Source organism: Myxocyprinus asiaticus, chromosome 35 (assembly GCF_019703515.2).
Source record: "Myxocyprinus asiaticus isolate MX2 ecotype Aquarium Trade chromosome 35, UBuf_Myxa_2, whole genome shotgun sequence".
Classification (NCBI taxonomy): domain Eukaryota; kingdom Metazoa; phylum Chordata; class Actinopteri; order Cypriniformes; family Catostomidae; genus Myxocyprinus; species Myxocyprinus asiaticus.
This window is the reverse complement of record NC_059378.1, coordinates 612,501-626,538: the sequence shown is the minus strand read 5'-3', so window position 1 is coordinate 626,538 and position 14,038 is coordinate 612,501. Positions and strand designations below refer to the sequence as shown.

At 42.4% G+C, this 14,038-nt stretch overlaps 1 protein-coding gene across 1 annotated transcript in view; it reads right to left on the bottom strand.

Moving 5' to 3' along the window:
• Positions 1-14,038, bottom strand: part of LOC127425926 (collagen alpha-1(VI) chain-like) — a 61,661-nt gene that overhangs the window by 46,886 nt on the left and 737 nt on the right. The window contains exons 2-9 of the mRNA XM_051672249.1: positions 9,721-9,850; positions 9,324-9,524; positions 8,930-9,089; positions 5,967-6,080; positions 5,663-5,683; positions 5,524-5,544; positions 5,379-5,423; positions 5,241-5,294 (exon numbers count right to left, since the gene is read on the bottom strand). Of these exons, the coding sequence (XP_051528209.1) occupies positions 5,241-5,294; positions 5,379-5,423; positions 5,524-5,544; positions 5,663-5,683; positions 5,967-6,080; positions 8,930-9,089; positions 9,324-9,524; positions 9,721-9,850 (746 nt within the window). The remainder of the gene's footprint in view (positions 1-5,240; positions 5,295-5,378; positions 5,424-5,523; positions 5,545-5,662; positions 5,684-5,966; positions 6,081-8,929; positions 9,090-9,323; positions 9,525-9,720; positions 9,851-14,038) is intronic.

The window sequence follows — 14,038 nt, the reverse complement described above, 5'->3', positions numbered from 1 at the left end:
GGGGGGGGATATTTAAGTGGAAAAATATGTCACATGGTCTTTCCAACCATGTGGAGAGCCTTCAAGGTAGATCCTGCCCAATGGGGGAGGAGTTACTACAAACATGGAGACTGGGGCAGAGGGGCTCTGCCCAAGGAAGACGCAGTTTGCCAGTAGGGAAACAAACTAGGGGAGGACATAGATTGCATGGGGTTTAGCCTTACAGGGAACCACCACATGCGGAGCACCTACCCCAGAACAGAGCTCTTAGTTAGCACGTGTACTGGGCCGGCAGTGAGTCTCTCTGAAAACTCGACTGCCACAGGGCTCGGAGGAAGTCAACCAGGGAACAAGTTTTGTGAACACTACTGGGAATTAATTGCGCACGTCTTCAGCTCAAAAGGAAGTGGAAGGCGCTATGTGCAAGCGATACACCCGGCTGGCTATCCCGGGCTTATCTGCTTGTATTGCGTGCCACTACCTGGGACGAAACTGGTTCCACCCGGAGGTTGTAGAACCTTGCAAAGGTGTTGGGTGTTGCCCAGCCCGCTGCTCTGCAAATGTCTGTTAGAGAGGCACCTCTGGCCAGGGCCCAAGAAGCCGCTACACCACGGGTAGAATGGGCTCATAGCCCTACCGGGGGCGGCATGTTTTGGGCGAGATATGCCATAGTTATGGCGTCAATGAGCCAGTGGGCGATCCTCTGCTTGGAGACAGCGCTTCCTTTCCGCTGTGCACGAAAGCAGACAAAGAGCTGCTCAGAGATTCTAAAGCTCTGTGTGCGATCCAAATAGATGCGTAAAGCGCACACCGGACACAGCGACGACAGGGCTGGGTCTGCCTCCTCCTGGGGCAGCGCTTGCAGGTTCACCACCTAGTCCCTAAAGGGGTGGTGGGAACCTTGGGCATATAGCCCGGTCAGGGTCTCAGGATCACGTGAGAGTAACCTGGACCGAACTCCAGGCACGTTTCACTGACAGAGAATGCTTGCAGGTCAAATACCCTCTTGATGGAAGTGAGCGCAGTCAGGAGGGCAGTCTTCAAGGAGAGTGCCTTAAGCTCGGCTGACTGCAAAGGCTCAAAGGGGACTCTCTGTAGACCCTGAAGAACTACAGAGGTCCGATGAGGGAACGAGGCACAGTCTGGAGGGATTCAGCCTCCTGGTGCCTCTTAGGAACCTGATGATCAGGTCGTGCCTCCCTAAGGACTTACTGTCGACTGCGTCGTGGTGTGCTGCTATGGCAGCAACATACACCTTCAAGGTGGAAGGGGACAGCCTCCCTTCCAACCTCTCTTGCAGGAAGGAAAGCACTGATCCGACTTCGCATCTCTGGGGGTCTTCCCGACGGGAAGAACACCACTTAACGAACAGACACCACTTAAAAGGCATACAGGCGCTTCATAGAGGGGGCCCTAGCCTGAGTGATCGTGTCTACCACCGCAGGTCTGGGCGTGGGTGCCAGATGGTGCCCCTTCCCTGAGAAAGAAGGTCCTTCCTCAGGGGAATTTGCCAGGGGGGAGCTGTCGCGAGGAGCGTGATGTCCGAGCACCACGTCTGGGCGGGCCGGTAGGGTGCTACCAGGACGACCTGCTCCTCGTCCTCCCTGACCTTGCACAGGGTCTGTGCAAGCAGGCTCACTGGGGGAAACGCATATTTGTGAATGCCAGGGGGCCAGCTGTGTGCCAGCGCCTCTATGCCGAGGTGGGCCTCGGTCAGGGCGTACCAGAGCGGGCAGTGAGGAGGATTCTTGGGAGGCGAACAGGTGCATCTGTGCCTGTCGAATCGACTCCAAACCAGCTGGAACACCTGAAGGTGGAGTCTCCACTCTCCCCTGAGGGTAACCTGTTGTGACAGCGCATCCGCTGTAGTGTTGAGGTTGCCCGGGATGTGAGTGGCTTGCGGGGTGCGGGATCTTGAGCTGCGCCGGGGCAGGATATGCCGGCTAGCATCCATCTACTGCTCTACCATCGAAAACTGCTGGGCAAAGTCCTCGACGGTGTCGCTGAATAGGCCTGCCTGGGAAATGGGGGCAGCAAGGAATCGTGTCTTGTCGGCCTCACCCATCTCTACCAGGTTGAGCCAAAGGTGTCGCTCCTGGACCACTAGTGTGGCCATCGTCTGCCCGAGAGACCGTGCTGTGACCTCTGTCACTCGGAGAGTGAGGTCGGTCGCCGAGCGCTGTTCCTGCATCAATCCCAGGGTGGAACTACCCTCGTGCAGTTCCTTTAGCGCCTTGGCGGACTTGCAGGAGAGCCATGGCATGCAGGGCGAAGGCGGCTTGTCCAGTGGCACTGTAGGCCTTGGCCGTCAGAGACGACGTAAGCCTACAGGCCTTGGACGGGGGCTTTGGGCACCTGCGCCAGGTGGTGGCACTCTGCGGGCATAGGTGCAACACCAAAATACTGTTCAATCACTTATTAAGAAGTGGAAAATTTGGGGATCTCTAGATACCAAGCCAAGGTCAGGTAGACCAAGAAAGATTTCAGACACAACTGCCAGAAGAATTGTTCAGGATACAAAGAAAAACCCTCAGGTAATTTCAGGAGAAATACAGGCTGCTCTGGAAAAAGACGGTGTGGTTGTTTCAAGGAGCACAATACGACGATACTTGAACAAAAATGAGCTGCAAGGTCGAGTTGCCATAAAGAAGCTTTTACTGTGCCAATGCCACAAAAAAGCCCGGTTACAATATGCCCGACAACCCCTTGACACGCCTCACAGCTTCTGGCACACTGTAATTTGGAGTGACGAGACCAAAATAGAGCTTTATGGTCACAACCATAAGTGCTATGTTTGGAGAGGGGTCAATAAGGCCTATAGTGAAAAGAATACCATCCCCACTGTGAAGCATGGTGGTGGCTCACTGATGTTTTGGGGGTGTGTGAGCTCTAAAGGCACGGGGAATCTTGTGAAAATTGATGGCAAGATGAATGCAGCATGTTATCAGAAAATACTGGCAGACAATTTGCATTCTTCTGCACGAAAGCTGCGCATGGGATGCTCTTGGACTTTCCAGCACGACAATGACCCTAAACACAAGGCCAAGTTGACCCTCCAGTGGTTACAGCAGAAAAAGGTGAAGGTTCTGGAGTGGCCATCACAGTCTCCTGACCTTAATATCATCGAGCCACTCTGGGGAGATCTCAAACGTGCGGTTCATGCAAGACGATCAAAGACTTTGCATGACCTGGAGGCATTTTGCCAAGACGAATGGGCAGCTATACCACCTGCAAGAATTTGGGGCCTCATAGACAACTATTACAAAAGACTGCACGCTGTCATTGATGCTAAAGGGGGCAATACACAGTATTAAGAACCAAGGGTATGCAGACTTTTGGACAGGGGTCATTTCATTTTTTTCTTTGTTGCCATGTTTTGTTTTATGATTGTGCCATTCTGTTATAACCTACAGTTGAATATGAATCCTATAAGAAATAAAAAAAATGTGTTTTGCCTGCTCACTCATATTTTCTTTAAAAATGGTACATATATTACCAATTCTCCAAGGGTATGCAAACTTTTGAGCACAACTGTATATGAATGTATAATCAGCATTTTGGCTGTGCACTCACAGGCGACGACAGAGAAGCCAATGTAGAACTATAAATGCAAACCAATACGTTGGCCACTATGTAGAACATATGCTGTAGATTCAACGCAGAAGCATAAATCAGCCTTTAACCCTAACCCTAAACCTAACCCTAATCTAAACACTAACCCTAAACTTACCCGTACATAAACCTCAATAGCAGCAAATGTGAATCTTGAGAGAATTTTTCAAAACAGCCTGTAGTTACACAATAAATACATTGTATTATATGTATTTTAATGTTAGTACATAGTAGTTAAAGACAACTAATATAAAGTTTGTGACCCAATGTTGTAAATAAATAATGTTAATAAGCATACAGTAAAAGGCTTACTTTTCTTTACCTGACATCTGTTTATTCTGACTTTATTAACAGTATTCATACTATACTGTTAGGTTGGAATCATGACATTTACTAATGAATGTTATAAAATAAAACTAGATTTCTAAATTCTGCCATCACAATGCTTGGGTTTTGTGGGTGTATCCATGATTTGAGGTATCATTTTGAGATCCATAGTCACTAACTCAAAAATATGAGCAATAGAGCACAACAGTCGGGTTCCGGAAGTAAAAATTCAATAGATTTTTTCCATAGGTGAATTGTTTATTAACGATAACTTATAAATCTTTACAGACAGATCTGCCGTGAGCTCTGAGGTTGTTAATCGATGGTATATGCTTTCGTTGAAGCCATAAGTCTGTGTTATTTCATCTTCATTTATTTTTTTCTCCCCAATTTGGAATGCCCAATTCCCAATGCGCTCTAAGTCCTCGTGGTGGCGTAATGACTCGCCTCAATCCGGGTGGCGGAGGACGAATCTCAGTTGCCTCCGCGTCTGAGACCGTCAATCCACGCATCTTATCACGTGGCTTGTTGAGCACATTACCGTGGAGATGTAGCGCGTGTGGAGGTTTCACGCTATTCTCCGCGGCTTCCACACACAACTCACCACGCGCCCCACCGAGAGCGATAACCACATTATAGCGACCACGAGGAGGTTACCCCATGTGACTCTACCCTCCCTAGCAACCGGGCCAATTTGGTTGCTTAGGAGACCTGGCTGGAGTCACTCAGCACACCCTGGATTCGAACTCGTGACTCCAGGTGTGATAGTCAGCGTCAATACTCGCTGAGCTACCCAGGCCCCCATTTCATCCTCATTTTTTAAAAAAATCATGTGTAATAGCAGAATTCCTGGTGAAGAACTAAACTACCCATGATCCGCCAATCCGCCAATCAGAGAAACACAGCAAACAATATATATTGGGATATATATACATATATATTTTTTATATAGCTCAATATTTTGCGTTAAACTTAAAATATATTGTGTCTATCCTTATAATCAAAAACTTTAAATGAATAGTTTTATATTTGATAGTTTTTAATTCCATTACGTCATTTGCAGTGCTTCATGGGACTGTAGTTCATTCCCTCATGAAAGACGTTAAGTACACAGTTTTGTACTTTTCAAATACTTTTTTGCTTCAAATCAAAGTATGCACTGTTGTGTTTCATCTCAGAGCTGGTTGCTTTGGTTTTTATGAAGGACTTAATGAAACCCCAATGGGAAAAATACTTTCGGAACCAAGACGGCTGAAAAAGTGGCCTACAAACAGCCACTATCACTTCTGACAGAGTGGAACAGCAGATATGCAGATGCTTACCTGAGCACCAACATCTCCTTTCTCTCCCGGCATTCCTGGTCTTCCAGTCTCTCCCTGCAGGATGAGGAAAAGTGAGGACGCAGTTCTTTGAACATGCTTTGTACACACTTATCTGGGTCGTAATATATTAATACTCACTCTGTTTCCTGGGTCTCCGCGGGGTCCCACGGGGCCTCCTGGGGCCTGTGAAGATATGACATAAAACAGTTAGAAACAGGAAACAGTTATCTTCATATAGATCAGTGAGGTTTATTGAGAGGGATAAACAGGTAATTTTACTCACATTGCAGTCAAAGGAGCAGCACTGAGGAAAGATTGAAAAGATACAATGAAAAAATCACCACTGAAAATCTGTAATCCATAAAATCAAGTGATGTATTGTATATACAAATAATGTGCGGGAGCTGATGACAGCTACATACCACATCCTTTGTTTCATTTGTCTGGAAAGCAAATGGATAAATAAAGAAGATTAATAAATCTCAAAAATGTCATTTTTGATTGATCATTTATAAAATAATTCCCTCTGCACTGAGCTCATGTGTTTAGAGAAATCTGTATTAATTATATCTGTAAGCACTATACCAATAAACTAGAACAAATTTAGTAGAGTTTACAAATAAATAAATATTTGCTCGTACAATTTCAAGCAGATGAATTCTTCATGTGTTTTGGTCAGTCAGATTCATATATCCACAGGAAAAACAAATACTGTATGACACTCACAATCATGTTGACGATGGTGCGTATAGTGCTCATTTGTGTGGAGCGGGATTTGTCTGCAGCGGTGAAGTTCTGTCTGTAGTTTTGGTCTGTGGCAATGACAGACAGTCTGGTGTCCTGGGAAGAAGACAATTGAAAGAAAAGGAAAAAAGTTAGTGCTTGCCCAAACACATTTGCATGAGAAATTGTCTCTCTTTCTCATGCCAGCACAAAACCCCTTGTGGTTCATTTTGGCCAAAAACTGTCCACATAGACAAGAAAACGCCATCAGATATCATGTAAATTGACCAATCACAGTCCGCTCTTTTTTACCGTGCCATAAAGTGATGGGTAAATGTGAAATCGGATCTAACCCTGAGTGCATGTGTGCTGTAGGCTACATTAGAATATTTCTAGGGATGTTTTTATTTAACCCTTTAAGCTCTGAAGGTGTTTTTAACAGTTTCAGCGGCATACCCAAAATTAAAGGCTTATAGAAAAAAACAAAAAAAAACAAGGCAGGTCAAGTGTTTGGTATCATTGTAACGAAACCTTTCATATGTTTTAGTGATATAGATTATGATAGGTTCTGAGAATCTCAGCCAAAGAAACTGCTGAAAAATCACATAAAAATGAGTCAAAAATGCTTTTTTAACATTATATATCTCTGGGTGTAAATAAAGTGGCTCTGAAAAACTGCTTTTGTTTTGTTCCCAATCATGTCAACCTTATCTGAGAAAATGTTTGTGTTGATACGACAAAGCAATCAAAAGTTATAGCGTTACAAATATAATTTATCATAGTGTCCAAAAACATCTCCAAACAAATAAAGCATAACAATTATACATAAGAACTAATTACACATGCAAACACAACAATGACTAAAGGTTTGCATAACATGCAGACAAGATTTTAGTAGAGATTTCACACAATGAGTTTCATTCTGTGTCATCTGAGTCATCATTGAGTCTGTATCATGTATTTGGCGCCATCTCCTGGTGGTCATATGTAACATTGTGCTTCATGTGGATTATCTAATGATCTATGCATCTGATTATCTTGTGTGTGGTCTCGTTTGAAAGATAATCACCTCCTCTAAGATATGGTATGTTATATTTTATGTTCCGTTTATTTTTCGTAAAATTATAATCGAAAATGCATCATATAAGCAACAAAACTGAATAATTCAAATTTTTCTGTACATTTCAAAGCACTTGTTCAGTTTTGGTCACAATGCCTACATGCACTGGAAAGTAGAGCTTCTAAGCTTTGAAACAATATCTATTTTGTATTGGTCAAGACTGTAGTTATTCATATTTTGACGATTATTTTTTCTCACTGGCCTGCTGGCGGACCCATCCGAGCTTAAAGTCTTAACACGTTATTTTAGTGTAATTAATTCTATAAACAATAACATGTTTAAATAAATTAACACAATTAATCGTGTCCCTTGACCTGACTTTCGTATTAGAATTATGTATTTTCCTTGAAGTACATGTAACTTTGTGTTTTTACAAGGCGCGTCAGCATGGTGGCAGTCAGTGCGCTTCAACAAACCTCACAAGCGGGGGCCTGGGTAGCTCAGTGAGTATTGACGATGACTATCACTCCTGGAGTCGTGAGTTCGAATCCAGGGCGTGCTGAGTGACTCCAGCCAGGTCTCCTAAGCAACCAAATTGGCCCGGTTGCTAGGGAGGGTAGAGGCACATGGGGTAACCTCCTCGTGGTCGTGATTAGTGGTTCTCGCTCTCAATAGGGCGTGTGGTAAGTTGTGCATGGATCGTGGAGAGTAGCATGAGCTCCACATGCTGTGAGTCTCCGCGGTGTCATGCACAACGAGTCACGTGATAAGATGCACGGATTGACGGTCTCAGATGCGGAGGCAACTGAGACTTGTCCTCCACCACCCGGATTGAGGTGAGTAACTGCGCCACCACGAGGACCACCTAAGTAGTGGGAATTGGGCATTCCAAATTGGGGATATAAAGGGGATAAAACAAAAAAGTGGTACAAGCGTAACTTTTAAAAACGCATCTTATTCTGCTGCTGATGATGTCTGGGAGAAACACATGCAGTCCTGTGTGCAAACAAACATGGAAGATGTGACATGTGAAGATCAGCGTCTCTTCTTTGGCCTGTTGAAGCCAGATGACGCACCCAACATCACCGTGTTTTGAATTACGTTAGAGCGTTCAGAAGATTTCAGAGTGGATTGCTTGTGAAACAGTCACAGTATGATTCAAGCTTTGCAAAGGAACTGTTACTGAAAGATGAGGCAGTTAAAAAACTATTGGACCACTAAGTAAACAAATTCATTCATGAATATTTCATATGTCATGACTGTTTGATAGTTCATGGTGTTGCTTGAGTGTTTACAGTTTAATATATTTACAGTTTTATATATTCAGATGAAATGTGTTGGATGTGGGTTACATGTTAATCCTGAAATATAGTTTTATAATGTTGTGTGGAGTTTGTTCATTTTCTATGGAAATATATATTTTTTTAAATAATAATAATATGATGTTATTATTATTATAAATCAGTAGGCTACCATATTTATATCATAATTTTTTAACTTGCATGTGGCATTGCTATGTGGTCCGGTTAAACCCTAACGCCTTTATTTTGGCGGAACACTGCAGGAAGATGCGCTTATTTTTATCAGTATTGGAACTTGTCAAAAACGTTGTTTCGTGGTGGACCAACAGAAATCTGTGCACACCAACTTCCAGAATTTGCTTAAAGCTAGCTAATCAGATTAGAGCAATTTGAGATATTGAGTGTAGCGTTCGTCAGGCAGTTTGCAGGCGCTCTGTGGGCGTGCCATCTGAGATTTTTCATTCAAGAGATGATGAAAACAAATGATGTTTTATAACCCTTGTGTGCATCAGACCAGACAAACTTATTAACACGAACAATATTCATCTCGCCACAAAAAGTGCACATCAGGTAGGTGTAAGTAGCCTGTCTTGAGTATACAGTACCTCCTGATCAGGTGAGATGGCCACGGAAAACACTTTGATGGCGTGCTGTCGAGCCTCATTCGTGGCCTCCTGGATTCCACCACATGGCTCCTTGTACCCGGTCAAAGGGTGCCCGTCCGTCACCACCACAATGTACTTATTCTCATGATAGTGGGAACCCCTGCAGGCAGATGCATTCAAACAAGTTATACTCCTGACATAATCAAATGCAATGGCTATGCAATCGGTGCTACATCTTGGATGGCCTGAGGGTGAGTAAATTATCAGCAAATTTACATTCTTGGGTGAACTATTCCTTTAAGTGATGCTGCACACTATCTCACAGTGTTGCTTAAAAGGCTTTAAAGCTGATATTGTGTCTTCGTGTATGTGCATCTTTAAACAATTCACATACGCTCTGAGCAGTTCAGAGATGCCCTCCTTGATGGCACAGTCAGTGTACGTTCCCTTGCCAATGTATTTGATTCTGTCAATGGCAGACTTCAGTTCAGCACGCTTTGTGTTCAGGTCAACCAGTCCCATCACCAGCTCAGTGTCGTCACTGTAATGAAGGGCTCCAGAGTTCCATGTCACATCACGGTCACACGGCTGACGCCTGGTGACAACACAAGAAATTAAATTACTCTTGTATCAAACAGATGCTTTTTAATATTATAATCAAGTGCAATATGATAATTATGGTAAAAGCATCAGAGATCAGCCATGGGTCAAACTTTTGGTAAACATGATCAGAATACCGAAATAAAAGCTAGCGTTGCTCTGTAAATAGTCAACTTGAATTAATAACATACATGTCTTTCAGTTCATCAATGAAAAGTTTAGTGAAGGTCTTGATTTGGTTGATGAAAAACTCTGGTGGTTTGGCCCTGAGAGCAACACTTTCAGAGGTGTCCAACACGAAGAACAAATCCACCGGACATTCTGCGGGAAGAGAGCAGGACATTCTCAAAATCATGATCCATTAGCCACGCTAATGATTAATCATTCACAGCTATAGCTTCAGACGTGATACAGTTAAACTAAATCTTCAACATCTGAAGCTTGAGTTTGGAATATCGAGCTGTTGATTAAACTTAACTTCCAGAAACATCTAATCTGATAAAGCTTTAAACATGAGTGTATGTGAATTAGAGGTAGACCGATATATCGATTGTACCGATAAATCGGTGCTGATGGTTGCTTTTTAGAACTATCGGTTATCTGCAAAAATCTATCCCGAGAGTTTAAAAAAATATATATTTTATTTTTTGTGCATATTTTGCATATTTTGGTATTTTGATTAGATAATCAAGTGTTCTAAATTTAAGCGAGGACATGCAAACAAAAAATGCAACTATATGGAGAGGTGGTGGCGTAGTGGGCTAAAGCACATAACTGGTAATCCGAAGGTTGCCGGTTTGATCCCCACAGCCATCACCATTGTGTCCTTGAGTAAGACACTTAACTCCAGGTTGCTGCAGGGGGATTGTCCCTGTAATAAGTGCACTGTAAGTCACTTTGGATAAAAGTGTCTGCCAAATGCATAATTGTATATATGGAAATGTGCCCCGTCAGCACATACATGTTTTGTGAATAATAATAAATATTTTTCCTCATTAAACCTCATCTGGAGAAATATATATACAAAAAAACTTTCATTTGGTGAATATATAGGCTATAAAAAACTTAATTTGGTTATTTAATAAAGAGTATTGTAATGTGGCCAAGTCTCAGTCATTACAAAATACGAGTCCCAAGTGTTTCGGGCTTGTTTACAGTTAAAAGTCCTGCGTTATTTATGGTTATTATTGGGATTTTGGTTGAACAATAAACTGAATCTGGGATTTTATTCATTTTGGACTCTATGTCTGCACCCGTCATAGTAAGGAAAGAACAAATCTATTTTTATAATTTTTTTTTATTTAATTTTTAAATATTATCGGCTGACTGAATATCAGCCTTTCCCACCACCTTAGTTATCGTATCGGAAAAATTGATCGACCTCTAGTGTGAATGGCCGTGTATGAAGAGAAGCATTGTCATGTTTTATATGTGTATTGTCAGGCCATAGATAGTTTTTCAAAAATGTACATTAAATATATTGATTTTTTGGTCATATAATATTTGCAACATAATAATATTAAAGGAATATTTCGGGTTTGATACAAGTTCAGATCAATCGACAGCATTTGCGGGATAATGTTGATTACCACAAAAAAAATTTCGACTCATTTCTCCTTTTCTTTAAAAAACCAAAGCACTTAGATTAATTCTTCTGTTAAAACTTGTGTATTATTTGAGCTGTAAAGTTGTTTAAATCATCATTGTATGGTTGTTTTTGGGTTTAAGACATTATGTCGTCATTAAAGAGCAACTATCGGTTATCAGCAAACATCTATGCCGAGTATCTATGCCATAAATACATAAATATAGAGCACTGTAACAGAGCCACGTCTTCATTTCAAAATAAGAGTCCCCGGTGTGATTCAGGCTTGTTTATCGTTAAAAGTCCCGTGTTATGCACCAAATTTAAACAATAAGATGCATTTAGGATTTTATTTATTTTAGACTCTTGTAGCATCTATGTCTGTGCCCGTCATAGTAAAGAAAGACTAAGAAAATTTTTAGCATTATATAAATTAATTTTAAAAAGTATTGGCCAATTAATCGGTTATTGGCCTTTTCCACCACCTCAATTATCAGTATCGGCAAATCCACTATTGGTCAACCTCTAGTTGTCATGGCAAAGAAGTTGTAAAATTGGATATAACTTTACACAGATGCTGTTAGTAAGTGATTTTTAATCACACTAAAATCATGTTACCACACATACTGTTTACGTCTTGTGGCTATACATTGATGAGCTAAAACATTATGACCACCTGCCTAATATGCTTTTGGTCCTCTGCGTTCCGCCAAAACAGCACTGACCCATCGAGGCATGGACTCTACAAGACTCCTGAAGCTGAAGACATTAGCAGCAGATCTTTCAAGTCCTGTAAGTTGTGAGGTGGAGCTATTGTGGATCAGACTTGTTGGTCCAGCACATCCCACAGATGCTCAATCGGATTGAGATCTGGGGAATTTGGAGGCCAAGTCAACACCTTGAACTCTTCATCATGTTCCTCAAACCATTCCCAAACGATGTGTGCAGTGTGGCAGGGCACATTATCCTGCTGAAAGAGGCCACTGCCATCAGTGAATACCGTTGCCATGAAGGGGTGTACCTGGTCTGCAACGATGTTTAGGTAGGTGGCACATGTCAAATTGACGTCCACATGAATGGCCGGACCCAGAGATTCCCAGCAGAACATTGTCCAGAGCATCACACTTCCTCCACCGGCTTGACATCTTCCCACAGTGCATCCTGGTGACATCACTTCCCCAGGTAAACGGCGCACACATACACGACTGTCCACGTGATGTAAAAGAAAACGGGACTCAATGGACCAGGCGACCTTCTTCCACTGCTCCATGGTCCAGTTCTGATGCTTGCGTGCCCATTGTAGGCGCTTTGGATGGTGGACAGGGGTCATCATGGGCACTCTGACCGGTCTGTGGCTACACAGCCCCATACACAATGGGGTGTGATGCACTGTGTGTTGTGACACATTCCTCCCGTAACCATCATTAAAATTTTCTGTGACTTGTGCCACAGTAGACCTTCTGTCGGTTCTGACCAGACAGGATAGCCACCCTGTCGCCGGTTTGTGGTTTGTCCCTCCTCAGACCACTGTCGGTAGGTACTCACCACTGCTGACCGGAAGCACCCCACAAGCCTAGTCATCAGGCCATAACAATTTGTCCCTTGTCAAAGTCACTCTGGTCTTTACTCCTGCCCACATTGACTACAAGAACTGATTGTTCACTTACCATCTAATCTACCCAGACCTTCACATGTGGCCTTGTTAGAAGATGATCAACGTTATTCGCTTCACATGTGAGTGGTCATTATGTTTTGGCTCATTGGTGTACTTTTGAAACTTTTGTAAGTGTCTCACTGTAACACAGATTTTTAAAGAAAAAGAAGGACGAGTCAAAAATATTTTTTGTGGTAATCAATGTAATGTCACAGATGCTGTCAACTGAGCTTAACTTCTATTGAACACAAAATATCTCTTTCTTTACTATCCATTATCCATTACTATACGGTTAATCCCCTACTGGTGGATGATAAACTTGACAGTTGGGGTGTGTTCCAAAGGGCTCCTCCCCATGCCCTAATCCCTTCAAAGGGATTACCCTCCAGAGTGAGAGCTTTGAAGGATTGAAGGGTGTAGGGCTGAAAAATATCAGTTATTCAGAACGCACTTCAACGTCATCTAAAACACGACGGTGTATACAGTACTTATTGTATTTCAACACCTTTATTAGAATAACAGATCAAGCAAATTTACAGTAAAATAACACTAGCAATAGCCAGGGAGCTGCAGGGGGTTAAAATGTTTTTTAAATGATTTATTATAATAATTAAAAGCTTTTATAAACCACAAAGATAAAGGGATGTCAAATATTTTTGTTGATAGAACCAGAGGATTTTTGCAGTTGGTTATACTTGGCAAACCTACAGACTTATAATAACGTATGGTCCACTTGGCACCAAAGTGTCCATCAGTTGAACCCTATGGAAACGTTCGTTCTGAAGGACCCTTCGAAGCATCTATTTATGAGCACTTCGGTTTGGAACGACCCTTTAAAAAAGGCGGCCATGATTGCTCTCCCTTCTAAGTGCCCTTTGTAGGCTGATTTATCCTGTTTGGAACACAGGGTTGGCCACCTGAGAAATTTGCATCTAAGCATTGTAGTCATGTGACATTACAGGTGCATGCTGATTAAGGTATTAAGGTGTTTAAAGATGTATACAGGCGGTAATAGATGTATAGTGTGTGTGCAGAATGTACTGCCCCAATGGCATAAATCAATTCATCTTAAATGGACAGGTCTATCAGATGAACTCTGTAATTACAAAAACAAACTCTCTTTCAATACATTAATGTACCACATAACAAACAGTCAATATAAGATGCATCTGTACAGTACATGTGACCTAAATGTGTACAGTAAAGGCCTTTCAGACATAGACAGGGAAAAAGTTTCTCCCAAATATAAATTCCAGTCTCAATCTATACT